This window comes from Chaetodon trifascialis, chromosome 18 (assembly GCF_039877785.1).
Source record: "Chaetodon trifascialis isolate fChaTrf1 chromosome 18, fChaTrf1.hap1, whole genome shotgun sequence".
Taxonomy (NCBI): domain Eukaryota; kingdom Metazoa; phylum Chordata; class Actinopteri; order Chaetodontiformes; family Chaetodontidae; genus Chaetodon; species Chaetodon trifascialis.
Genome location: NC_092073.1, coordinates 20,701,328 through 20,729,199, shown reverse-complemented (window position 1 = coordinate 20,729,199; position 27,872 = coordinate 20,701,328). Strand labels below are relative to the sequence as shown.

Genomic DNA, 27,872 nt, shown 5'->3' with positions numbered 1-27,872 from the left:
TTTTTTTCTTGTCGAAGTAACGTTAGCGAACTATCCAAGTTTACCGTGAGCGACGGGATATCACTTTCCCTACCCCAGCCTTCGTTTCCAGTGACCTCTCGCAGTGAGTTAACCGCACTTTCAACAGTAAGAAATATATAATCGTTTTCCTCTGAGGCGTCCTGAGGGGAGCTAACCAGCGTTAGCATCGGGCTAGCATGACAACCACAAGAAGAACTGCCATCATCATCACCCTCCCCTGTGGCTTTGCTAGCAGCAGGTAAGTTGCAAGTCCGTCTCAGGCGAGTTTCCCCCGTGGTATCTTGATGAGAATCGAAAGTGGCGCCTTTCCATTGCGGATAAGTTAGTTACGAGTTAAAATGAAACTGTTGGTAGTCTGTCCGCAAACTGTTAGCTGGCTGGTAAATGGCGCAGGGTCAGGGAAACTGGGCTAAGCTAGCGTTAGCAGCCTGTCAGCTAGCCTCGGTGTCGCTGTTCTTGTGCAAACACAGCTGTGTTTGATCTCTGGGCTCGAAACGAATTACAAACCCGTGAAAAGCTGCTCTGTAATCGGCTTCGTGGCGGTGCATGCTTGTCGTCCACATTTGCTAAGACGATTTCTGCCTCTTTTTTTGTCTTCCAGTCGTGTCCTCTTCTATTTACCCCTCCACTCTTCCATATATGGGTTTGCACTAATGTGCACTCTGTGATGTTGTAGCAACAAAACTTGCTCTACATTATTAAACACAGTCCAAAGCAAAGCGCCTCTAAAATCAATGTGTGCCCCTCATTTCAATTGAAAAAGAGCAGTTGTGGCTGTGAGAACGATCGTGTGGGTGTGTGTTGTCAATATTGGTCAAATCTTGCTCCAAATGTCCTCCCAATGATCCCACATATTTCAGTGCAGGAGTGTAGTTAAAGCCCAACAGAGGAGAAAATGTGACAATAAATGCTTACATGGCACATCTCTGTGGAGCTCAAATCACATTAACCATGCATTTGAACATATTAGACCTTTAATTATGCTTTTTATATTAGCGTGTCTTTCTTGCCCCTTTGCTTCACAGGTCTCCGTTATGGACTACAGATGTGAGCCCACTGCTCCCAAATGGATGATCATCATCATGTCGGCCTCCCACATCTGTATCATTCACTCGCGCCCACAGGAAGTCTCATCCATCCTTACAGGTTATTTGCATTTCTTACATTTCTCGTGCTATTTGGTTATGGCATTGAAACAGGTATTGCTTACATGTGTTGTGCCCCTGAAAACCAGGTAGCCAAGGTCAGGGTTGTGTGGTCTGTAGTGGCTAGACAGCCTTATCTCTCATTGTTGCACATGCAGTGCCAAATTTTACCCTCATGTGTATCGTACTTATGCATGCATCTGCTCAGTGTATGCGTGTCTACAAACGTGCCTCAATCCTCTTACACATGTATGAAACATTCATGCATGTGGACAGGAGCAGTGTGAAAGCACTTAAAAGGGGATAGTCTGTGGTGAAGCCTGAGAATATAGATTATTCTGTGAAACACCTATCATGAGGTTTTCTCTCGTCCTGCAAGAAGGAAGTTTGTCCTACGTGAGGTTTTAGTGTTTCCATATTGATTCTTACTGAATATCCTCAATAACTAGGCCTGTTAATTAGCCTTCACACTTTCACTTCTGCAGCAATGAGCACTGAAGTGTAATATTGAAGTGTGTATACCTCCGTGCCTTTGGGCCAGTGTTGAGCATGCTGAGTGACCAAAGCATCAGGCGTGTCTCCTTTCTTTATGCAAGTCTCTCCTCCGGGCTACATTTAACTCAGACATCAAACACGAGTGTGATGGACAAGCCAGATCACTTTGACTCTGCTCATTTGTGCCAAACACACTTCCTTCAGTATTTCAGAAACGGTCAGCTCTGGAAGCTGTTATGTGGGCATCCTGTTATCGTGTGAGGCAACAAAGATTGGTTTGATTTAAATAAGCACCCACAATTGCAGCGCTGTGTTGGAAAAATGCCACTTTGTCGAAATCGGAGAAAGGCGAGACATGTCACATCTATCAGGGGGTCAAATGGAAATAACATCGCAGCACATCTGTAATGTGCAGAAGGACCTGTCCAGATGCATATTTTGCATCTACCCTTGAACCTTTTGGGCTACAACAGCAGAAGACTGTGCTGATTTCCACATCTGACAGTCACAAATAAGAAAATGAAGCTGCACCGGGATGAAGGTACACTTGATCACAAAAAGTGACAGCTGACAAATTAAACATCGTTGCCTGCTTCAGTGTATCATCATTGTTGTTGCTTGGGAAGGCTTGAATCCATGGATCTGTCCTGCCCTCAACGTGGTCACGCACATACTGTCAGCTGCTGAACAAAAGGATTGTACACATTGTAAAAAATACAAAGCAGCATCAGTAATTTAAAGAGAGCCTGACTGTGTTTGTGGGCTGTTAATTTAAAGAAGAAGTCGGTTTCAGTATTTTCAGTCTGGCTCTGCCATCTTGCTAGTCTTAATTTTCTGAATCTCTTGTTCATATTTTTAGTCTGCAGTCCTGTTTGAGTCAGGAAATATCAAAAATACCTCCAAAATATATAACTTCACATTTCATCCTAAACCAATGTTGCATAGCTTTACTAAATTGCGATTTCCTGCACAACCATTTTTATTGTGAGCTGTTCCTGTTATTGTGTCCACCCCTCTGCAGGTGCATTATAATACTTGAGTGAACGCAGTGTTTATAATTATGTGAAACGTCTGACCCTGTTCATCAGTCCTGTGAAGCAGACAGCATCAGTGGAGGACCCGAGTGTAGTACCGCTTCCACCACGCGGTGGCGACATTTGCAAAACAATGACTCTAATAGCAAGAGCATGTCTTATTTTAGGTTGCGCACTAATTTTGACACACGACGGAAGTTTGAAATAGCGTGTGTCCTTGAAAGGTTAAAAAGCAGACTCACATAGCCGACCTGTTTGTGGGTCTTTGGGTTTAACCCAGACCCATAATCTGTTTTAAAGCTCGAGTGCGACAGACGGACGTTCAGCTTTTGTTTTTTATTGCCACAGATTTTTTTCCCCCTCTCACATAAAGAATAAATATGTTTTCGTACGTCACCGTCAGTCTGGTGTATTATAGGATGAGAACATCCCGAGCCTGGGAAGTTTTACATCCCTTCATCAGCATCCAGCATCTCGCCCCTACCGTCGGTCCTCCCCCCTCTCCCCCTCCTTCGCCCGTACCCCAAGGGTCTCGCGAGCGCGCACGCGTGCGAAGCTGCGTGGGAATGGCTGTTTGTGTGATCGAGGGGGTTGGGCCGCTCGGAGCGAGCGGAGAGCTGCATGAGTTTGTAATGTCCGCCATGTTGGCCATGGCGTATTGAACCGGGGAGGAACAGCGGAGCCTAGGAAAAAAGAGACCGACAGAGAGCGACCGCGACCCGGGCCTGCCCGGCTCTGTTCGCGCTGTTACGGACCCAAGCTTGCCCTCAATCGACCGGCTGACTCCTTGAGACCGTCACAGATTCATCCATGAGAACTCGAGGCAGAACTGCTGTTATTCTTAGCAGATCGAATAGATTTATGCTGCATCTTTTAATATAAAAATGAGTAAATTGTCGTTTCGGGCACGGGCGCTGGATGCTAGTAAGCCTCTACCCGTCTTCCGCTGCGAGGATTTGCCTGACCTGCACGAATATGCCTCAATCAACCGGGCAGTGCCGCAGATGCCAACTGGGATGGAAAAAGAGGAGGAATCGGTATGTTTTCATTATTGGTGGCCGGCTGGTGGTGGATCGCTTTAGCTGTGTTTTCATGTCGAGGGGCGCCACTATGTTGCCTGCGCAAGCTTGTGCAAAATGGCCGCCATATCTGCTCTTTCGTGCACACGACGGATCTCGATGAATTCTGAATATTATGACCCCGTTCTACCACATGTGTCGTTATAAGGTCGCAGGGGTTTGATATTTTATTCGTAAGCCGTGTTGTGTGCATTAATTTCGCTTCAAACCGCCACCGAAAGCACAAAGAAGTCACGTGACTTGTATCTGTTCCACCATTTTGTTGACTTTCTCCTCGGTAAAGGCGAGCGGGGATAGGCCTCGGACGTTGTGTACTTTCCGTGGACAAACGCCAGGGGGAGACAGCGAGCCCTCAGCCCGGTTTGACAGCTAGGTGTTGCGTGTTGACAGCTCCGGCTCTGCCATGTGTGCCGCACACCGCCTGTTTTTCCGGAGAACACAGAGGGGAAGGGAAAAATCTTGCAGCTCGACCTCTGTTCAATCACAACACAGTCCTGCTGAACAGCACAGCACCGTGGAGGCATTATGTGTCATAACCTGTATGCTATGGCGATGATCGCGGCGTCCCAGAGGCGGCTGCGCTCGTGTTTTCAGCGTTACATCTGTGTAGTTCACTGGAAAGGTGATGGCGGGAGTTTTGGGTCGGTGTGGCCACACTTAGATCGTGTGTGTATTTATTCATTAAGAGACGAGAGACACCAAAGTTGCTCAGATCAAGACGTGCTTCTTTAAGTGTGGAGCTTGTAAACAGTTGTTAACAAGTTAAGTGAGTTTACTTTGCAGTGTCTTCATAATTCATTCACAGTCTAAATATACATATAGGATGTTGTAGCCCCATGCAAATCAGAGTTTTACTTATTTGTGAATCTGCTGTATAATTCAGGCTTTTTTTTTTTACAGATCAGGTGATCTTTTTGGTGGACATTTACATTGTTTAATGTTTCTTTCAGCTTGTCTGAGTTGAACTTGTGGGATCAGTGTTACTTCATCCTTGTTTGTTCACTCTTTCGTAAAACAGGTTGGTGTCATGTATCACACACCATTTTTGAAGGTGGAAATAATTTGCATTGTATACAGATTATGCAAAGCGAGATAATTATAACCTGTTTGAACTACAGGTTGTCAGGTTGGAGGGAGTTTGAATTATGAGCATAAAAACAGGATAACTCTATTTAATTCACTGTCATCTGCTAACCAGAAGCAGCTTTCTTGTGCACTTTTTACCCAAACTGCTCTCAGGTTTGGTGGATCATTTGTGTGGCTGTCGGTTCATAGCTGCTCATTCATGCTGGTTGTGGACAAAGCTTTCATGGCTGGTGTATTAGCTGGTGTTGTTACCCCTCCTGACCTGCTCTGCTGAATTTCTCTCCGTCACCTCATCAGCAGGAGAGCCCTCCCCATGCCGCCAAGATGCCTCAGCAGACACAAACACAAGGAAAGCAAATGCAGGGCGCGCAAAGTCAGCAGAAATCCTGCCCCCCCTGCTGGCCCTCCCCCACCTACTGTACACATACACACAGCGGCATTACATAACAGAGTGACAGAAGAGATAAAGAGGACAGTTTTACTACAAGGCCCTGCATGGCTTAGCTCCCTGACCCACATCCTGTCCAGCAACAGTGGAGTGCTGGTGTGCCGAGCTGACTGACACGCTTACCTCAGAGTTATGTCTGTTTAGCGAGTAAGTGCGTTTTGTGATCTCGATGAGATGTTAGCATTGATGGTGTGAGCGCATGTAGGAAGGGATGTCTTTTTATAACCTGATGACAGGTCGGTCTCACCAAAGTGTAGGATTATGCGATGTTTAGATTATACCGGGTGTCAGCAACAAGCCCGATATATCGCTGATGGACTTCTTTTCTCGGCTCATTTTAATCACAAAAACAACAACCTTCCTCTGCATCTGCCTCATCAGCATTCATGCCATCAAACCTGTCAGACATAAAATCACAATTTGCGCCATTGGTGGTTGCAGTGGAACTGGGCGCTTTAATCTCAAATAATCTGTCCGTGCACAATGTCCTAGAAAGTATAAAACAGTTCACCTGCTGTTCTCTGCTGTGGCTTTTTCCAACAGATGTCACACGGGTCCATGTTCTGTTCTGAGGTTTTGTTTTTCCGTGTTATATTGCAGTTAGCGCAACGGTACATTTTGTCCCATTGTTATGAAAGTGTCTGTAATTGTTACATTTGCACTGATAGTTAAGTGTGTGCATTCATCAAGTGCTATTCAGAGGAGCAGGTGTGGCTTGTCCGCAATCACAGCTGTCAGCGTGACAGTGGCGGTCTGAGTAAAGTCTGCAATGTAGGGAGGTCACAAGAAGAAATGCATGAAGCATTTCACAGGTGTGTCTGTCGTTTGCATGATGAGTGGCTGTAAAAAGGAAAATGAAACGTAAAGTTGTGTTAATGTGCCTTTAAAATCTAAAATCGTTTTGGTACTCAAAGTATAGAGAGTTTGCTGCAATCGTGACGTGAGCGTTTGAAGGAGCACGCCCTCATTAAAGCTGCATAACTCGCATGCGCGGCGTGTTTTGCTACGTTAATCACATGGCCCGTCTGAGTTTAGTTAGATGTAAAAGAACGTGGCGGTCGCCCGTCTCGTCTTTTGGCTGCCTGTTTGTTTTGCGGGGCGCGTTGCGGCGCTTTGTGGCTTTTAGACACGGCGTATACTTTGCCTCACAGAGCAGATTGGCTTCCTCGACGCTCGCCCGCTTTCCTCCGGTCGACATGAGCTGAAAACACCTGCTGGAGGCCACACTTTGGTTGCCATGGCAGCTTTTATTGGAGTCATCTATTTTTCTCAGGAACGTTTAATGGAAGGAACGAGTGGCGCTGTGAAAAATAGATTTTCATTTGTGTCTCCTCTATCTGCATCTGTGGCTGCGAGAGAAAAGTAGCACTGCCGCTGTGAAGTCTCCACAGTCCCAGAACATGAATGCAGAAAGCACAAGAGGGCTGGACAGACGGTATTAGTTTGTGATTTGTGGGGTGAGAGGCAGTGTGGTTAGGGACTGCTCTGTCACCGGGGGGGGGTGTCAGCATTTGAGCCCGCTGTGCATCCATTAACGTTCAGCTGAGTTTTCTCTTTAAGTGTCCTGAAACTCTTCTCATTTTTTATTCGGGAATAATGAGAAAGATAACTCAAGAGTTTCAGCATGGACAGAAAAAAAGGGTTCCACATATAGCAGAGACATCTCAATTTAAATTTTGACAAGACAGACAGTTGTGAGACTTCCTAGAAGAAGCTATATTACTCGCTCCCATGTGCCATTCACAAAAGCTCTTTATCCCCACTCACCCAATTCCTCAGCAGAGGAAATCCCAGGCTGTGAACCGTGGTGGTGAGGATCACAGCTGCGAAAGATCAGGATATCTTTAGGTCAGAGGCGGCTCAGGGTAGCCTGCTGAAATCTGCCAAGCTCATATCCTCTACAGAAGCGTGCGAAGGCAGGTCCAGGCCCGGCTCGCTTTTAATTGGTTCCCCGCGCTCGCTCAATATGCAGGTTCCTTAACTCGCAAAGCTCGGGGTTCATCAGCGTGTCAGACCGGTTGCTTTTTGAGGGTGTGTTTGACAAGCTACATGACAGAGAAAACCCTGCACCGTGTTCGTTAAACATCGGCTCACAGACTTTACATCAGGTCACGTCGCATCGGCCAGCGACTCTTAATGAAGCAGCAGTGTGTCTTCATGTTGGCAAGCATCTCTTTGTCATCAGCAACCTGCAACCTCCAGCCACACGGTCATGCCTGTTCCTGAGTAATGTAGCTTACAATATTTAAGGATGTCTGCAAGAAAAAAATGTACATTTGACTTAAAAACATGGTGGCTCGGTTGTTGCAGGTAGAAGCACCCTGCTATGAATCCACCAGCCCGATGGGACCTTTTCTATGTCGTGTTCGTATGTTCAAGGGTTGGTTTCCTCCCACAGCCTGAAGTTGAATTGGAGGTAGCTTGTAGGTGTGAAATCAGTTGTCTGCTGTGACATGTCAGACCTCATTATGCAGTGTGATAAAGTTAAACCAGAGTTCTTATAAATGTTTCATCTAAATGTTCTCAAAGTCAAGACGCAGCTCCCTTCAACACACATGTGCAGTTGCTTTTTCTTGTAATCAGTGCAAGCAGTGCCCTCCAAACCCGTGATGTGCACGTGTGAATATGCCAAATTCAGTCACGTGCAGAGCGACATCTTAATTGCTGGTGATTTGTGAATAGATGCCAATTTGTTTGTGGTATGTGTACATTCATGCCCCACGCTCATATAGAGTTACCAACCATCAGGCGGTGGGTGATGGATGTTACCTGAATCCTCTCAGGTGAACACCTTGACTCTAGTCCCTCAGGGTTAGATTCACAATGGTCCAGTGAACACAATAGGCTGTTTTCTGTGTGTATTGGTTGTAGTGAAAGTGTACAACGCTTGGCTTGTCGATAAGCTTACCAGGGGCAGATGGTTCATCTCTGGACACATGCTGTGTCCTTTCATGCCAGCTCACAGCTCTGATTCGGTTCTTCTGTTGGTCCACGCAGGGTTCCTCATAGCTTTGGATTATACTTAAGTCCTAACCACTTAAAACACCCACGCGAGTGTGGCGGTGTCTAAAATGTAGTAGTTTTTGGTACTGAAGATTAACCATGCGTAAACATGGATTCACTGATGCTCACATTTGCAGCCACAATGGGTATGTCACTGAACACTGACCCATATCTCAATCCACAAGAAACTGTGGCTGTGAAAAAATGTGTAACGTGCAAAGTGAGTAGGAGCCCTGTTAAAATACTTGTTGGAGCAAGATGGGCCTCAGTCGGTTGGGCTGGATTGGCCATCTGTTGCATCAACTGCTGAGAGAAGGCCCACAGACACTGTGTACTACAGACTGAGTGTACATTAGTAATAAACTGCTGTCTTTGATGCTGATGTTATTACTGGGGTTCAAAGTCAGTCTGTGCTTATTTTTGATCAACAAAAAGGATGTTTGTAAAGGAATATCAGCCATGTTTTATGTATTTTAGACCAAAATGTTTGTTTGTGTGGGATTCTTCGTAGCATCACTGCGTCAGATTACATAATGTAAAAACATTGTGCGCTCGCAGAGTTCAAGAGTCAAACTGTGTGACTCATTTGCTAACGTCCCTGCTTGTGTAAGTTAGTTAAAGTAGCAGATTTTCTGCTGGACAAACTGGCAGGTATTTCATCCGTGATTGCGTGACTCAGAATGAGCAGCTGCGTTTTTGTGAACTTGTAGGACAGATTTTCTTTTCCCACTAACTTTGTGACTTGTTCTTGCAGGAGATGCAGTAATTGAAAACAGTGAGTCACTGTTGTGATAGTAGGGTTACCTGTACACGGCTCAAAATGATGTCTTTGCCAGAGCGCACATGCTTTGAAGTACAAGTACACTGACTGAATCTCACCTCTGTGTACTCGCGGCAGATTGACACACTGATGCGTGCTTGCTGATACTCCTTGTATCTCATAGACAGAACCTGTTCAACGCCCACAATCCTACACCGATGACTCATTTCTGACATACAGCATTCAGAGCTGTGATGGTATATATAGGCATAATGCACTAGGACAAATAGTATGTTCTGACTATTTAGACGAGCTTGGACAGATGATTACAGGTAATGTTGAGAAGTGCCAGAAAGAAACATTGGAAGATAATCAGTAAAAGGATTTTGGAGGATATGTGACTGAGGCCATCTCATGTTAATGGGCAGGCTATGATTCAGCTTACAAAGGAAATCCATGTCTTTTTTTTGTTATTTTAGTATTATACATTATATCATTATATTTCCCTGTATACAGTGTTTTTGGTCCATTGGTAATAAGGTGATAGTGTCATGATTGGATATGAAAGGCTCATTTGTTTACAAGTAAGGAAAGGCCGAGTTTCATCACTTAATGAGCATGATTGTATGAAGGGTGTTACTACATGGAACAGAAAATCATAGCATTAAGATTTTATTTGCTTTTTACACATTTACATTGTGGCTTCTGCAGCATACTGGACTAATAAAGTATCCTGCTAGTCTGATGAGGGTTTGAGGATAATCTCTTAACGTTACATGTCATTTCCTTGTGATTGCGCCTCAACATCCTGTGCTGCAAACCACATTAATTACCAGACAAGCCTGTGCTCTTATGTCCTGTGCGTTAGTGCAGGTAGTTCTGGAATAGTTGCTTGTTTTGTGTTTGTTAGTCCTCCCTGTATGCAGTATATCTGCAAACAAATGGCAAACTCATTAAACTCCTGGTGAAACAGCGGTACTTATTTCACAAACTAAATCAATCTTGCTCATTTTTATTCCTATCCCATTACCCACCAGAATTTTTATTTGTCGATGCGTATCCGTGTAATGAAGTGATATTTATGAAAAACGGTTTCCGTCTACTGGTTAATAAATCAGACGCTCACTTTTCTTTGCGAGTGTGAGCATGTATAAAAGAACAGCACACAGCTAAATCAAGAACAGGATTTCTTCAAAAGAAAAAGTCCGCAAAGCTCCTTGAATTGCAGCCAGTCTGTCGCTAACAGCTGTTTTCTTTCTCTCCTCCAGGAGCACCATCTCCAGCGGGCCATCTCGGCGCAGCAGGTATATGGCGAGAAGCGGGACAACATGGTTATACCCGTCCCCGAGGCAGAGCGCAACATTACACACTACGAGTCCCTCTACCCCGGGGAGTTCAAGATGCCAAAGCAGCTTATTCACATACAGCGTGAGTAGCAGGCCGCATGCAACAGGATTATTTTCTTAGCTGCGTTAGTGGTCCGCGAGCACGTGGTGACGTTGTTGCTGTTTGGATGCACCGGGTGTGTCCGATTTCAGGGGGTTTATGCTGCTGATAGAGGGATTTGTGCATTTAAGCACAGGTTTAGTGGAGCAGTCAGGTATTACTGCGGATCTGATGTCAGTCCAGCTGGCTCCTAAGCAAGCACATCTCATCTATATGGGATCACATGCTAAAAATAATGCATAGATTTTTGGGTAGAAGCCCTGTATGTGGACGCTAAAAATCACTACCATGTGTGGATAATCAGACGCAGCAGTGTTGCAGGTTTCATGTGGGAAAGGGTCATCAGTGTGTCTGTCTTGACACACATGTGTTACATTATTTTCTCAAGAGGGTCTGGCAGCAGATGTGTGATATCGGAAAATCTCTAGAAATGTTTGAACGGTCTCCATGAGTGCTAAAAATTAGGGGCCAGTTGGTTATCGATGGAGAAAGAAAGGAGAATTGCACTCACAGCACGCCCCACTCCAGATTGAATTGGCGTATTCCCACATGTGAAATGATGAAGTGCTGTAGCTGCTTTCTCACACCAGAGCGATTGCCTAAGATTTCACACATTTCTCTGTGCAAACATTTTTACACACACACCACAACACTGTTGCCAGCATCTGGTCAGCGGTGTCGTGTCATTGCTTGCAGCGGTTGGTTTTCTGGTTCCTAATACGACCATTTGAGTTCCTTTATCTGGAGAGAATGGCACTAAACAGGCCGGAAGTCACAATGAAGAAGTATTTCTCAACAAAAACATGAGAAGAAATCGCTTTTGTTGGCTGTATCCTGCAGCCTTTAGATCCACTGTCCTTGAATTAGTGACAAGTAAATCGGAGGCACAGCTACAGCAGGAGTTTGCCATAATTGTGCAGCTCTGTTTGTCAGTTATCTAACAGTTTAAATGTGGGTCAGTGAGAGGGAACGCAGCATACCTTCCCTAATGCTTCAGGTTCTGGCAGGTTAATGGGATGATTATAGTGACAGTGAAGTAAGCGTATGTTTTTTTTAATGCAGTGGTCTCAGTCGCTGATGAACAGCCACTTCCCAGTGTTACCTGACTAATATGTTATTGTCTGGAGGATCTTCAGGCCATGGCTGGAGACTCTGTCCAGACTGACTGGTTGGGTGAAAAACTGAAGCCCCAGGCAACATTTGGTACAGAACCAAACACGAGCACAGTGCTTTGTCATGATGAAGTGGTGTGTTTGTGTGCAGAGCAACGTTTGGCTGGCAGTGGTTGTCTGAAGATGAAGGTGCCTGCATTTCATACCCCGTGCTTTGTGTTTATTGACTTTGCCTGAAATGTGCTGCTGCTATTTCCCGGGTCCAGACCTTTGAATCTGCCCACTCTGCCGAGTTCAATGGGCTTCATCAGAGTCTGGCACGGTGACATGAAACAGCAGATTCTCAGCTGAAAAGAGGCGATACAGTGAGCACCACAGGGGGAATAATGGCATTGTCAGGCTGTATGCTGGAACCAAGGAGGAAACTAAAAACCATGCAGTGCCTGTAAAATATAATCCCAATCCTAACCCATGTCACATTTTTCCCAAATTCTGTGTTTTCTGTTTTTTTATGTATCTTACAATATAAGCACATTATATCATCAGTTATTGTATTGTATTATGTTATTGATGAATAAAATTTCAACAATTCAATAAGGAAATATTCCAAATTGAATGAATATCAATGAATTTGATGTAATACAACATTGCAGCATTTTTTAACATAGGGATCTTCTGCATGATGGCCTCCATACGCAGCTCAAACACACAATTTTTTAATTAAAAAGGCATCCACATTGTGTTCAATTTCCGCTAACCGCCCAGAGCTTTGCAGATTGGCTGGTCTTCAGTGATTGGTTAGTGAAAATCGAGTCACCCTCCACCATGGAAATGGCTTTGAGTGCAGACAGTGTCAGACTGAAGATGGAAACGAGGTGTAATGATTTTTGAGATTTCAGATTTGTCCAATAACCACAAATGACTCTGCATCATAACATTATGACAGGGCTTTATTACACTTCGATGGATCACATTTGCTCTTGAAATACGCATTTTTAGTGAGTTACCTGGGCCACTTCACATATCCAATCCAAGGCATGCCACGGATTTTCTGAAAATTGTGCAAAGTTAAGTGTAGATTTATGTTTCAATATGCTCAAATGTGTCATTATTTGATAATAAGTCGTCAAGTTCGCTCACCATGCAGCCCGCTCAAGTGCACCCAAGCATTCACAGAAGTGATGTTGTGTTTACTTCAGGCAGTCCTGCTCCTGACAATGCTTCTGAGTCAATAAGTCTGTGTGTGTCTCTTCAGTAACCAGCTCCTCTCCATCTCACAGCTTTCAGTTTGGATACAGAGCAGCCAGACTACGACCTAGATTCAGAGGATGAGACGTTTGTGAATAAGCTGAAGAAGAAAATGGAAATCACAGCCCTGCAGTTTGAAGAAATGATAGATCGTCTGGAGAAAGGCAGCGGACAGCAGGTATTTGTGAGTCTGCATGGGGGAAAAATGCTGGTTTGCATGCCATTTGCACAGAGGCATCTCTGACTCTGCTCTACACAGAATAAATAAGACCACTAAGTCAGACTTTGCTTCACTGTGATCTTATTGTCATTGCATTTGTCTTTACGGACGGTTACTGTGGAGTTTTCGTCATCTCTGATTAATACACAGGCTATTTGAGTTCATACAACTGTCTATGAGGTGTGCATGAAGGCCTCGCCTCACTGCTGAAAGCCTAAAAGCTTTGTTTTGTAGTGTTTTTGACTGTTTGAAATGACTGCAGCTTGTTTAAAACTCCTGCTTTCTTTCCATGTTGTTGATATCTTTGTCATACATGTGAAACATAAATATTCCAACCCTCCAACCTTTGCACTGACCTGGTCTTCCCTGTGCTGCTCCACAGCTCGTCAGTCTCCAGGAGGCCAAGCTGCTGCTGAAAGAGGACGACGAGCTGATCAAGGAGGTGTTTGACTACTGGAGCCGCAAGAGGAAAACCTGCAAAGGTGGCTCCCTCATCCCCAACGTCAAGCAGGAGAAGAGGGATGGCTCGAGCACCAGCGACCCCTATGTGGCCTTCCGCCGACGGACGGAGAAGATGCAGACCAGGAAGGTAGGAATCTGGAAGAAGTTGCTGCATGCAGATTATGGCTTTTTGGTGGTCTGGCAGTCGGAGAAGTCCTTCATCTTAAAGGCAAAGGTGTTGTTTTACCCCCTTGAATGTGTCTGGGGGTATTGATCTTTAGCCCAAAATCCATCTTTGATGTGCAGCTTGTGTAGGTTGCACCAGTACACTAGCTAGTCACCATATTATTACCCTTAAATCAAAGTTTTTAAAACAATAGACAGCCTCAGCAACTTCATATCTGAAGAAGGTTCCCTTTAAACGGGATCACTCGTAGCTTCACGCCTGAACGTTCGCTGCTCCATTTTCAGAACCGAAAGAACGACGAGGCGTCGTACGAGAAGATGCTGAAGCTGCGCAGGGACCTGAGCCGAGCTGTCACCATCCTGGAGATGATCAAGAGGAGGGAGAAGAGCAAGAGGGAGCTGCTGCATCTCACACTGGAGATCGTGGAGAAGAGGTAGGAAAGCTGGGAAAATTGGCCCAGAGAGAGCGTTGCAGTGGCTGTGAGGGTTGTCTACGCTGCATCAGCTGCCTTGTTAGGGGAGTAGCTGCTATTAGGAGGCTTATTCACGGGGATTTATGATGGAGGAGTGTGATAAGCGCATGCTTCGCTTGTCTGATTCAATGTCAGATGTTCTTGAACAGATACGTTTTTTGGATGGCGTTGTGTTTGGCAGCTGTGCTCTCGTCCCGTCTCTCAGGAATGTTTTTTCTGATAAGGCCATTTGTTTTGCTCCCTGCAGCTGAGAAGGTGACTCGCAGACCTTTACTGCATGTGCCGTTTTGGATGGTTTATGTGGTTAGCCCACATATTTTATTTGGCTTTTGTTTACTTATCATGTTGAAATCCCAAGCAGAGGCCATTAGGACGCCAGATTGACGGTATAAAAGAGTCAACCACATATTTTCTGTTAAGTCAGGCTTCGCTGCTCGTGTTAATTGGGGCCACGGTTATGTACACTGTTTTGCATGCATTATCAATTTAGAGTTCATCCTGTTTATTCAGTAACGTCAGCAGCAAATTAGCTCATTGACTTCTCTGTGGGTGCTGGAGTCTTTTTCCCAGTCTACACTGGACAGTACGTTGGTGTTATTTTGTGTTTTTAATTTCATCTTTTTCCTTTCCGAGCTCTGGTCTGAATTGTCGTCCCCCCCCCCCCCCCCCCCCCAGCCGAGCCTTTGCGATCCATCTAAACATGACATCCGAATGGAATGAATTTGCTGTGAAAGTAGCTGTCAGTATGAGCTTAAATTGGACCCTTCTCCTTGAAGTGCTTTTGATTTGTAGTGACATTTCAATTTCCTCTTGTTATCCCGGCCTGGTTTCTGCCTGTGCATCAAAGCCAGCGTTCACTCCCAGATTGGACCACTCTATTCTCAGTAGATAGCTTCTGAGGCCCACTTCATGATATCATGCTGGTGTGGAGTGACCCAGGTGTTCTGAGTGGTGTGTGTAGTCTGACAGGAGTGTGTTTTGAGCTCTTTCTATGCACTCAAGTTGAGCTTCTCTGGTGTGTTGGCCATGGCTGTGCGGTGTTGACAATTAAGCATTAATTGGCAATCATGTTGCTGAATATAGCTGTATAAATTATACTACGGTATGCACACGTTTCTCCATAGTTTCTACTTTGCAGTAAATGCTAATGTAATACTTGGACGGTTTTTCCTATAACTGACTAGTGTTTTTTACCTTAAATGAACCTTTTGATTTGTGGGCCAGATGAAGGAATCATCCTGTAGTCTAATGTTACAGTGGTACGCCCACTCGTTCAGTTTCTTTGTGTAGCTTTGTCTCAAACCATGTGTCCCATTTTAGGTATTTTCTTTGTCAGCTACGCTGTTGCTATTCAGACCTGTTTCAGAGAGTTCTGTGAATGTGTCGCAGTACAGAGATTTGATTTAACCATAAATAATACCTAAATGGAGCTCATTCATGCTCACCAACCCTTTTCCCTCCTTCCATCAGGAATGCAATGCCAGACTTTGGCAGCGAGGTGATGGCCGAGGCACTTGCACAGCGAGCTCTGGTCAAACCCGTCTACACCATCCCCATCATTCCCTTGTCCAACAGCAACCAGTACAGACACCAGGACCACTTGGATATGAAGGACTACAAGAAAGTAAGGCCATGTACATTCACGAAACACTGGCTTCCTCCTAATAATGTCAGGGACAGGCTGGAAAATGATTTCCATGCTTGCTGGCTCTTGATGAGTGTGGGCGTTGGAACAGAATGTCTGCACAAGTATCAGAAAATGTTATTGACTTCGCATTTGTCCTTCACTAGAGTCAATTCACACCGTGACAGTGCTTGAAGTGAGGAGCTGTATAATGCAGCACGCTGTAGTTTGTATTGAACACAGGCTCAAATGAAATCTTGAGCTTTTCTTTGTGAAAAGGGCAGATAATTTTAAATGGCAACTAGTAAGGAATCATTGAAAATCAATGCTGTATGTAACAGATTTTGATAAGAAAATGAATGTCTGTTATTCTCAGCCTTTATTTTGCAAGTGTTGTAGTGAAAAGCTCTGACTTTTCCCCCCAGAAAACACAATTGAGCAACATGTAAAAATTATGTAACAAAGCACATTTATTCTCCAAAGGACAACAAGTACTAGAGGAATTATTTTGACCAGGCTCTTGGGAAACCCTCAGACTGACAGCCTTGTGTCACTCTATTCATGGCTGGTAATCAGAGTTATGTCACTGAGGCGGCACGCTGCACGCTCTATGTGCTGATTCCTTAAAGCTGAGTTGCCATATGCTGCGATAATGTAGCACTTCATTACACAGCACTGTTGTGAACTCCGTGTCACCTCTTCTCATTATAACTTCATTAGCTCCAGTGTCCAACAACCCTCCCCCTGCCCTGCAGGGAGACGACTATTTCCCCCATTTTTCCAGCTCCCTTTTCCTCCACCAGCTGGTTGACTTCTCCCTTTTGTTCACAGAAGCTCATTTTTTGGTCTAACTCTGCCCCCTCCTCCTCCCTTGTGGCCCTAACCCTCACTTCTTCCATTGATTTGACGCAGGAGTTGTTCACCGTAGAGTCCCTGCCTCTGTTTGCTTTGTCCCCACGTCTAAGGACTGAATAGGATCTGACTAATCCTAGTAGAGTTGGAGTCTGTTCAGGCAGGGAGGGGTCGTCCCACTGGGGAAGTTGGGTTAGCGGTGGCACGGGCTGGATTGGGGAGGGGTGGGGAAACGCAGCCATCTGGCTAGGCAGCGGCATCTGGCACATGCCTCCATCTGCATATCAATGCCTCTTTTACTCACTGTTGTTTCTACACCCACTCGTCGCCTGCGCATAGACCACCAACACTAGGCTCCCACCACCAGCATTGCTTTGCATCTTGGAATGCCTTTTCGATTATGCAGACTGTAGTATAAACACTGAGCGCTGTTTCCCTCCCCCCTCCACAGCCGGAGAAGACAGAGGCAGTGCGAACCAAAAGGAAATACGAAAAGAAGCCCAAGATCCCTCCTCTGTCAGCGCCTCAGCATTCAGGGCCCTCGGTGTTCAATCCCAAGGACCTCAACCAGTACGATTTCCCCAGCTCAGACGAAGAACCCTTCTCACAGGTAACATGGTTTCATTTCAGATGAGCGAGAGCTGATTGAACCTCTGTCGTCATGTGATTTCGGTACAATTTCCATATGATTCTAACAATAAAAATAAAAAGCTGTAACCACTCAACCAATATTAAGCGTGGAGCCAGTAATATGCTGGTTGTCGGGTCTATGAGAGGTAATGGTTTCCGGTCCTAAGCTCTTCATTTGCTAATACAGCTTTTATTGCATAGATCCATTCAGGTTCCTCAGAGGCAGAAGAGGAGAATGACCCAGATGGCTGCTATGCGTTCAGGAGGAAGGCCGGCTGTCAGTACTACGCTGTGAGTGCCCTCCTGTGACTCCCATGCTTCTATTTATAGTGCCAGCAGCAGGCTGGTCAGTCTGGCTGCCCTGGGTGTTAGTCTTCCACACTCTGCTGGACAGATCAGTGCTGTAATCAAGACTCACCTTTCTCTCTTCCAGTTTATTTCCTCACTCTCGGTTTTAATATGTGACATCTTCTTTCTCCTCTCTTTCCACGTGTCCTCCTCATCATCCCTCAGTCTCGTCCAGACCAGAGTGGCAACTGGCCCTGGGTGAGCCCATCAGAGGGCGGGCTGGGCGACCCACGCTTCCGCTACTGTCTGACCTCGCTGAACATGCCGCGGCGCTGCATAGGTTTGGCGCGGCGCCGCGTGGGCAGAGGGGGCAGGTGAGTTCAGTCTGGCTGTTTGGTTTCCTCACGCGTGCTGAGTTTTGATCAGCGATGCTCAGATTCTTCTGCAGGTGCACAAGCAAAACAGAAGCGGATCGTTTCCTAGCCTGGAAGACTTAGCTAAATCAAAAATGCACGACCAAAACCACCTTTTCATCCTCTGATGTTTGTGATGTAAACAACAAGTGTGACATGATCAGCTCGTTGTCCAGGAGCTATGTGCATTCATCATATTCATGACATCCTAAAATCAACAAATTCAGTGACAAAAATGAAGTCTGAAAATGGTGAAATGAAATGTGTGTGGGAATGCCGCCAGTACCAACGCTGAACAGGGGAAATTCAGCCAAGTGTTGGCTGTGGCTGCCCACGTTGTTTACCATACCAGCTCTATGGCAGCTTACCAGCAGTCATTTGGCGGCTACGTTCTTTTAGAAACATCAAGCTGGCTCATAAAAAGATGAACACGACAGTCCTGTTTTGGGATTCACCTGCCGCTTGTGGCCTGTAGACGAATCAGAAAACTTGGGGTCTAAACAGCAACATGTCCTGCAGCTCAGGCTGATATCTCCTCCATAATTACACAGACAATTGAATAAAGCTCGCTGGCTGGAGGAGTTAGCCAGCGGCTTCCACAGCGCCGGGTGTTGTCGAGGAGACCAACTGCGTTAGGCAGTATCTGTCTCACAGACGCACATGAGATTGGCAATGTTCTGTTTCTGTTTGTAATCAACCTTATCACCTGCCCTGAGGGACACCCAAGGACCAGTCTATCTGTCTTCTTCAGTTTGATGTGTGTTTATGACAGCAGTGCTTTGGTCAGACTGGCCTGCAGGGACTGCGCTGTTGGTCGACCCATTTGTTGTTCTTTCCAACGTGGCTCCAGAGTTAAATGTGTCAGCAAAGATTCCTATGAAGTGTAGAACAGACAGGCATAAGTGCATCCTTGTGACTTGGGTTATTTCTTGACATTTATGCCAGTGCTACACAATTTTTATTGTACAACATCTAAAAATGTCACTGCAGTTCAGATTTAGTGGACAACACGACCTTTCCTCTGGTACCAGCCTCAGGCCGAGCTAAAAGAGGTTTACCCCATGAGTAGCGTGGAGCTGGAATAGCCAGAATAGCCTTGTTGCCTCTTTTTTTTCTGCGTTTTAACAAGCATTACAGCCACATGAAGCAGCAGCGTGGCTCTAAACTTTGGTATTGTTCCATTACATAAGTGTTCTGCTCTGTACTCACGGCACAACTGCATGTTTTCCCTTTTTATGGGCAATACCCAGCTCTATATTTGGTATTGGCCACTGGACATTGTAATTAAACGAGTGGTATGTAAGGAATAGCCCTGCTGACAGCACTGTCGTCCTGACCAAAGGACATTGGTGTAGTGATGTGCTGATAATGACCACAGCATGTCTTTCATTTCATCTGACCTCAGATGGCTTGGACTTTTTAACAGTCCACTGATGATGATTTATTGAGATGATTTTTGCTTTTGCTGCAGGGTCTTGTTGGACAGAGCGCACACAGATCTAGACAGCATCTGTCAGAGCCTGGACTCTGACCCGGAGCCCGAACCACTCGCCTCACCACTTCCAAGTTCTCCGCTCCGCAACTCCAACGCCAGTACCTCAGAAACCAATACCTCGGACCCAACCAGCTCCTCCCACCTTCCCTCCTCTTCATCGCCCCTGTCGCCATCTTCGCAAACACCTATGGACCTCAGCCAGATTCTTTTGAACATTAAATCTTGCCGCTGGAGGCACTTCAGACCACGGACGCTATCCCATCACCCCTTGGGTGGAGGAGACTTGTCTCGCAGAGGATTTAGGGATTTTAGCCGGACAGCGTCAGGACTTACCCGGACCCTGTCTGGAGGAGCCAGCTCCCAGAACCGCACGGGCCCGGCCCCCACGCCCGTCAATGGTGAGTCAGCTGTTTCCTCAGCAGCGCTGCTCGCTGTCATCTTTTGTATCTTTGGCATCGTGTGTCTTAAAATTGCACGTCAAAATATTTTCATTGGTCCGAACTCAGAGTTAAAAGGTTCAGATTGTTGCTTTATTGCGTTGTAAGCAAAGCTTTCTTGGCGTCACAAGGAGCAAATTTAACATGGTCTCGATGTCATTCAACCAGTTTAGTGTTTATGGCAGCGGTTTCTGCCAGTAGATTTAGCAAAGCCTGGTGGCCCTTTGTGCTCCCTTTGCTTTAATTAAAGATGTTTGCCTCAGTTCGGAGCTGTTATCAGCTGACTTTGTTCGGGATCCAAAACATTTTAGGCCATTTTGTGTGACTCTGGTTTCTGTCTCAGAAGTTTTAGATTGGTCTAATTTGGGGTTGAACAATTAATTGAAATGTTACCAAAATTGCAAAATGGCGAGTGCGAGGTCCAAACCATATTCTTCAGATGTGATGGGGACATGCTTGTTTGGTACAGACCGCAGGAAAAAATACTTTCCCATTAAAATCCTGACTCATACTGCGATCTGTATATGTGTCAGAATACCCGCAGTCACTCAGCGCTGGTCTTCTTTACTGTTACTGATGCTTTTAGACTATTCTTACGTTGTCCTTTAGGTTGTTCTACAGTAGTTATTTTATGGGCTCTGAGTTTAGCAGTGGCATAATGACCTGATGTTGTGACAGTGTCATACGTCTTATGCTGGTCTTGTAACACAAACACACACACACATACAGCCAGATGGGAATGTCTCTTTTTGACCACATTGATGTAAGAACCCTCTTAATCAGATACTCCAGTACCACAGTGCTGTTCACTGATTTGTGCTTTGGTCAACAGCAGCCTGATACAACCAGAGATAATGAAAGTGGTCTTTGGAATATTCATGCCAGCAAACCACGGCTATGTTTACATTCAGTGTTTCTTACCCAAAGGCGTCGTGTGTCTCCTTAAGGTCTAAAACACACGATGAATTTATTTCCTTTCTCGGGAAACAGACGATTGTTTTTTCTTTAAGTTCTTCTTAAATCCTGTGTTGTACGTCCATGTTTCCCAGCTTGCTGTCCTCTTTTTCTTCACTTTTCTCTGCAAATCGAAGCAGCTGTCAGGTAGCAGGATAAAACAGGCACGTCGCCCGTGTGCTTGATGCAAACCAAAGCGTTGCGCTTCAAGTGGTGGAAAACTCCACATGATGCCTCTGTAAAAGCTGTGTTGCTGGGGTATAAATCCTAAAGCAAAGTGTCTTTAGGTGTGACAAGTTTCTGCCGTTAGAGCGTACACAGATATTTGAGCTCACGCAGATGGCGAAGCAGGAAAGGCTGCCTGTTTGACCATGAGAGGATCCTCTCTGTCAGACCTCGGCTCTTCATCTCTCGGCACAGAAAAGAAAAAAGAGAGAACTGCCTTTGTGCCATGCACTGGGAGGGTTGTAATTGAAAAACGTCCCCATGCATAAAATTATATGAGGTGCAGTTGTTTAATTGATTTTGTGCGTGTGAATATTCAATGGCGAGAAGAAGAAAGTTCGACTTGAAAGCCAGCGCGGCGTTGTTTCGCTGCAGCCTGCCGCTGCTCTTGTGTAACACGTTTTGATGAGGTGCCTCAAAGGTAGATTGCTCTGCTCCAGCCTGGGCTCCCATGACGCTGGTAAATCACATGAACTCTCTGCTTCCAACCCTCTCTCCATATTATAATACATTAATTCCCGCTCCCGTGGCTTGGCGGTGTCGATTAGAAAAAGTCTTGAATAAATAGATTCATGAGATGTGCTGCAGCGACTCTGAGCTGGAAACTTGGTGAATGTTTGCGCCATGCTGGGCTGTCAGGATCTTAGTAGAACAGCAAGTGAATTACAAGGGATATGAATTCATCAGAAACCTGACCTCACCCGCCTCAAACCTCCTAATCTGTCTGCGCTTGGGCGAGTTTAAAGGGAAACGGCACCTGACTTTGCTCAGGCTTCATTTGTTGCCTTGATGTCAGCAGTTCTGGATTTTCTGCACAAACCTGGGAAGTCAGAATGTGTTAAAGCTTAATTTGGGCAATGTCACATCCTGCAAGAAAGAAATGTCTATAATTATGGACCATTTAAAGGAGTTGTTTCTTGTAAACCTGCTCTTACTTGGTGGTAACTTGTGTAAATAATTCCCTGCTAATGTGAGTGTCTAGACGTCCTGCTAATTGAACGCTGACAGAAGCCTTCAGAACGAGCTGCAAACCAGTGGCCTGCTGAAGGCATCCAGCTTTGAAACACTTGTGCAGGCCTGTATTTTCTGCCCGTGTTTGGTGAAATAACAAATACTCGACACCTCGAGGGTTACTCCAGTAATTAATGTGAAATGAGGTTGAAAAAAGATATCATTTGTTACGCAGTGTGCCCACAGCATGGAGTCGTGAGTCGGCTTTGCTTTGTTTTGTTTGTTAGACAGGACCATTTATCTCAGGCTTGAGCTCAACACGTTCTCCTTCAAGTATTCAGTGTTTCTCTTACTTTGCTCCGTCAGCGGGAGCAGCTGAGTTCTAGCTTTTGTCAGTCCTTCTTCATGTTGTTCACAATGGTGGATTTTTGCCTGTTTTTGTGAAATCATCTGAAAGGAATACTGTCTATTGAGAGCTGAATTGTATTTTCAGGATCCTACTTTGTTAATGTTATTAGCAGCACTCGTGTTTGTCCTTGCAGGGTTCCAATAATGTTTTTATTTTACGACAAGCACCAGCTTTGCTTTTAGTCCAGATCTGGCCTCGTTAGTTTGCTTGTACAGAGGCAGAGAGCTCTTCCTGTTTGTCATATAGTGAAATACATGCTGCTCTGGTTTCTGTGACACAAAGCAGCGTTGTCTGGCGACACTGTTTTGACCACTCGGATATGTGTGAGCTCTCCTTGTGGATGAACGTCGTGCCATTGAGCTGATTTGAGTGAGGGCCGTTCAGCCAGGCCTCAGGAGGAGAGGCTGGTGTGTGTTTGTGACTCTGCATTTGATGAGCCTTCAGACATTGTCTTTACCCTGAACCTCGTAGCAATGCGGCCACATCGACTAAACCCTTGCACTGTCTGAAAGCCCACCAAGGCATCGCTTTTGTACACACACACACACACACACACACACACACACACACGCACACACGCACACACACACACACACAGAAAATGAGTGTATGCCCAGTGGCACTGTGGCAGCGTTTAGCAATGCGATTTGCACAATCTGTTATTTTAATGGGGCTAAATTGCACCTAAGTTTAATTTCAGTTGCCTCATTGAACAGAGGGGGTTGGCTGTCCTGTGTTGAAAAGCTGTCAATCTTACAGTTCCTGCATTTTGATGGTAATGATTTTAATATTTGAGACCAAAAGAGACTTTTTGAGAGAGAACAAACTCTTGTCAAATCTGTCATTTTCATTTAAAAGCTGTTAAAAAATGCTAACTACTGTTCCATCAATAGCAAAGCGACACTGATGTCAGACTGCGTCGTGCTCAGGATTAGATCCCAGTTAAACCAAATGAGCCGCACAGCAAACAGTATCCACGCTCTGGCTTTGACCGGCGCATCTTATCCTTCCTGTCCACAGTGTTCACGGCGGAGCAGTACCAGCAGCACCAGGAGCAGCTGGCCCTCATGCAGAAACAGCAGCTGGACCAGAGCCAACAGCAGCAACAAGCCAACAACAGCGCAACAGCCAACACACAGGTCAGTGAGGAAGGACGCAAGCACGCACGCACGGCGCCGAGCCTTCGCCGCACCCGCGCCTGTCGTCAGACTCTCATACCTGAGCTCTTCTCTGCTGTTAGCGTCGCTCTGCGTTATTGTCTGTGCACTTCTCACATGTGCTTTTATGACTGGAGAGAAGTAAAGTGAAGCTCAGTTAAACTAAATCAGCCACAGTTCTCCTGATATGGAAATCATTTACAGTTGAAGGTCAGTTCACCCATCCTCAGGAAATGGGACACATCCTCATTCCCACGAGCGGCGTTAATGCCACTGGCTGAGTTCCTGTTTGGCAGCCGAGGTGCTGAGCTCAGCAGATTCAGCGCTTTGGTACATTTCAGCACAGCGGTCAAGTCTCTGGCACACACCCACATGTTTTCTCCCCCTTTTCCATCCCAGGCGCTCGTGGCCAAGACGCTGGACCAGGCCAGCGCGCAGTTCGCCGCCTCGGCTCTGGTCACCACGGACCAGCTGCTGGCCCTGAAGTCCAAAGAGGAGCTGGTGCTGGCAAGTGGAGTGAACGGGGTCCTGGCGGGGGCAGGTGAGGGTCACCTGTGTTGTTGGGTTTACTTAGTGAAACAATAATTCAGGTTTTTAAATCTGTCTCTGTTAAAGATTGGGGGGCTTCTCCCTGAGGGGTACCAAATGATTAATTGGATGAGAGGGGAAAATATTTCTGTTACACAAACTTGGATCATTTTCTCTCATTTTTGCTTTTTCTTGTGAAATACTGGATGCTTGCTCCTCTTGAGGCTTCTAAAAATGCTTCAAACACAATGTTCCGGGGGGGGTATCGTTCTGTGGTCTCAGAGCTCGTGTTCACAGCCTGAGTAGAGGGGTCAGAAAGCAGAGCCAAAAAGATTGAGAACCACAAATTCAAACACCCTTAAAGCTACGTAACAAGATACAGCCGAGGACCACTGCATGGAAAGTTGGAAATGCTAACATTTAGCACATAAGTGTTTGTTTGTAGCTGTACACACTGAGTCCTGCAGCGTGCGATTGTGCAGCGACGCCTCAGAAACTGATGGCATCAAATGTGGCAGAATCTTGAGCTCTTACAGAGAAAACGGTGATCAGAGAAAGTGGAGATTCTTGTGGCGTCTCGTCGGTTTTGCTTTGCATTCATCAGAGCGCTCTCTGCTCGCCAGGTGTTCTCAAAGGCCTGCACCTCACCAGCACCACGGCGGCCCTCCACCAGACCAACCAGTCGACGTACACTACCACCTCCGCGGCCCCCACTTTCCTCCAGCCCACCTCCAACTCGGCCACCCCTTCGCCCGCCAACGCCATCCCCACCTCCCTCGCCTCCGCCCCCAGCGCCCACGCAGCGGCGGCGCTGGGGATTCTGGGATGCAGCGCCGCCAACGCCACCCCTGCCACCACTCAGGTCCTCATCGGGAACAACATCTGTCTGAGCGTGCCGTCGGCCGCCAGCCTGACCGGACGCCACATTCCCCGGACCCTCGGCAACGTGCCACCCTCTGCCTTAAAGCTGTCCGCCACCACCAACCTGCAGATGCCCAAAGTCTCTGGAGCATCGTCCATGGACCTGGGCTCAAGGTGAGGCCCCACACACCTGCACAGCACCAGTGTTTGTACCGCTTTCATGCTAAGCTAAGCTAAGCTAATTGTGTCTGTGACAGGCGTGTAAATCAAGGCGTCATTTCTCTGTCATCGCTGTAAGATCTCCCACACAAAAAAACGACAAATGAACAGATTCTTATTTCGATCGACTGATGCAGACGTTTAGCCAGCGGCTTTAATTAGTCTACAACTCGAGCCGCTCAGACCTGAAGCCTCCACACAGATGTGGGCGATCAGACAAGCTCCATTCCTTATGGCGCCGTCTCAGTACGCCTCCATGTTCCAGACGCAGCACAAAGCAGGAAAATGTACATATTAATATGCAGAAGAGAACTTCTCTAAGTTTATGGCTCTTCTTGAAGCCGTGCATGATTACATGTTATGTAATGTGTGTTTCTGGGTGAACAGTCACAGCCAAGCACACACACACACACACACACACACACACACACACACACACACACACACACACAGGAGCTGCCGATGGACATCGAGGGCAGTTTAAACATGCCGGCGTGAACCTTTCCTCTCTTCCTCAGGGATAATCACGACGAAGACAAGCCAGCACTGAACAGTATAGCAGACAACACAGTGGCCATGGAGGTGACGTAGTAGCGGTGCAGCGAGGAGTCCGCTCTTCAGGTGCTGTGCATCGTAGCATCGGGAATGCAAAAGGGACAGCAGGACTCTGACGAACGACGGGAGGCTGCGGCCGCTCGCTTGCAATTCTCATCTCTCATACTTTTTAAAAGCGTTTTTCTTTCGTTCTTTTGTTACTGTTAAAAGTACAAGATTGACATCTGTAAATTATGAATATGGCAAAATTAGTATCTGTACAGTAACTACATATTTGTACCATCCCCCTTGTATATATTACTTGAATACAGAACTGTCCATTTGTGATGTTTTGCACTTGGGAGTCAAACTTAAAGGAAAAAAAAGTAAGCCAAGTAACGTGTGGCGAGTGTGAGAGATGTGGGAGTTGTATAGACCAGAGTTTTATCACATCATGTGCATGGTGCGGAGCCTGCTGTTTTTATCTATTTATTGTGCTGTGTTTACAGTTTTTTTTGTTTTGTTTTTGGTTTGTTTTGTTTTGTTTTTTTTATTTGTACACTGTACTTTCGTTGGTTCCTGTGCTGTAGTAAATGTTAGGTAGCTACGGACTCCTGGGTATTTTTGTATATTGTGAACACAAAGCAGGTTCCCCCCCCCCAAAACCCCACCCATGTTTCTTTTGGGTCCCTGTGCTTCTCTCTGTGGATCATGTGAAAATCAATGGTGACATACATACAGACCAGGAGAGCCAGGAGGAGGAGGCGGCGGCGGCGTGTTGCAGGTGACTGCGGTGGCGCTCCTCTCTTCCTGGGAGCTTACATCAACATTGTCCCAAACACAAGTAACAAAACAGGGATGAAGTCTCTTCCCAGAAGCCTTTGCTGCTTCTGATTAAAGCACTATTTTTTTGTGATGGTTTTGTTTCTGTTCATGGTTTTGATAAATATCAATGCTGCTTTTGTATTTTTTTTTTTTGTTTGTTTTTTTTAAGGGGTTGTTCTTCGTTTTCATGCAAGCCGAGTCCCCGTTTCTATTTGTTTTATCCCACGAAACATTTTTGTAAAACAAAAATTCAGTTATTTTTGTATTTTCTTTTCTTGTGGTAAACTTGATTGTAAGCTTTTCGTTTATTGAAAGACTTCATTCTTTCGTTCGTTTGTTACTTGTTCATGCATAGGTGATAAGGGAGGTGAATGGGCAGTAATCGCTGTACGTGTTTCATCATTCCAGTTTGTAATAACAAAAAAAAATGCTAACGAGGGGACAGAGGGCTCGTGGGAAAACAGCAGTTTTCTCCCCCTCGCTTCCCCTTTTTCTTTATTTTCGTTTTTCTTTGAAAAAAGAATCTCCAGACGGCTGCAAGGCCAAAAACCACAAGTATTGGGTGCCTTCCTTTGGGGAATTTAATGTACTCTCTTCTGTGAAGAGTTAGGCACAAAGGCAGCATTACTTAGTAGTGCTTCTCGTCTTTGTCAGAATCTGAATGCCCAGTCCAATGGCAGGATATATCCTTGAGGTTTACTTGTCCCACCTGGAGGCTGAAAAGACTAAAAAAAATGTGACAGAACTCTCACTAAAATAAGACAATAAAGCCCAGGGCATTAAATGTGAACTGTTCCGACTCTGGTGTCGTTTGTGAGGCTGATGGTGATTCAGTGACTGAGTGTTCAGGAGCATCCGCCGACATGAGGAACCGTGTGACGTCTGCTCATTGACGGCTGTCCTTCCGTCTTTTGGTTCGAGTGCAATGTCTGAACGAGGCTCCCGTCGACCTGCATTCTGCCTTTTTTCTGTTTCCCGCCAAATGTCAAAGCAGCCAAGTCATCATTCTGTGACTGAAAGAGTCCATGTGAACTTCTTCTGGTGCAGAAAAGCAGCTTTGAAAACATTACTTACAGGAGTACTTTAAGATATATAGAAATACTTAGTCCCTTTCTACAAAGCCTGATCCAGCCGTTGTTTAACTTAGCTTAGCTTGGCCTAGCTTAGCATAAAGACTGGAAGCAGGGGGAAACAGCTAGCCAGCAGTTTGTTTGTTGTCTGTGTGCTTGCAACTGAATACAATGTGTGAATTTGTGACCTTCGGAGGTGCGAG

At 45.8% G+C, this 27,872-nt stretch overlaps 1 protein-coding gene across 2 annotated transcripts; it reads left to right on the top strand.

Annotated features, from left to right (window-relative positions):
- The first annotated feature begins 1 nt into the window (after nt 1).
- On the top strand, nt 2-27,389 carry LOC139346821 (enhancer of polycomb homolog 1-like). Of its 2 annotated transcripts, XM_070986135.1 has the most exons (15): nt 2-259; nt 1,047-1,167; nt 10,340-10,499; nt 12,910-13,055; nt 13,480-13,686; nt 14,010-14,158; nt 15,668-15,821; nt 17,125-17,283; nt 17,505-17,594; nt 17,817-17,965; nt 19,476-19,897; nt 23,496-23,614; nt 24,032-24,173; nt 24,784-25,195; nt 25,759-27,389. In XM_070986135.1, exons 3-15 carry the CDS (start codon nt 10,400-10,402, stop codon nt 25,829-25,831), a joined length of 2,322 nt encoding a protein of 773 aa, XP_070842236.1. In that variant the 5' UTR covers nt 2-259; nt 1,047-1,167; nt 10,340-10,399; the 3' UTR covers nt 25,832-27,389. The 2 variants fall into 2 exon arrangements, with proteins under 2 accessions (XP_070842236.1, XP_070842235.1); XM_070986134.1 differs by lacking the exons at nt 2-259; nt 1,047-1,167 and adding an exon at nt 3,243-3,732.
- The last annotated feature ends 483 nt before the right edge of the window (nt 27,390-27,872 follow it).

Excerpts from the sequence above, each read along its gene's own strand:
- LOC139346821 (XM_070986134.1), top strand. The coding sequence starts at position 3,580 with ATGAGTAAATTGTCGTTTCGGGCACGGGCGCTGGATGCTAGTAAGCCT. Across the intron at positions 13,056-13,479 it reads AGAAAGGCAGCGGACAGCAG|CTCGTCAGTCTCCAGGAGGC; the intron begins GTATTTGTGAGT and ends GCTGCTCCACAG. Across the intron at positions 15,822-17,124 it reads ATATGAAGGACTACAAGAAA|CCGGAGAAGACAGAGGCAGT; the intron begins GTAAGGCCATGT and ends CCCCCTCCACAG.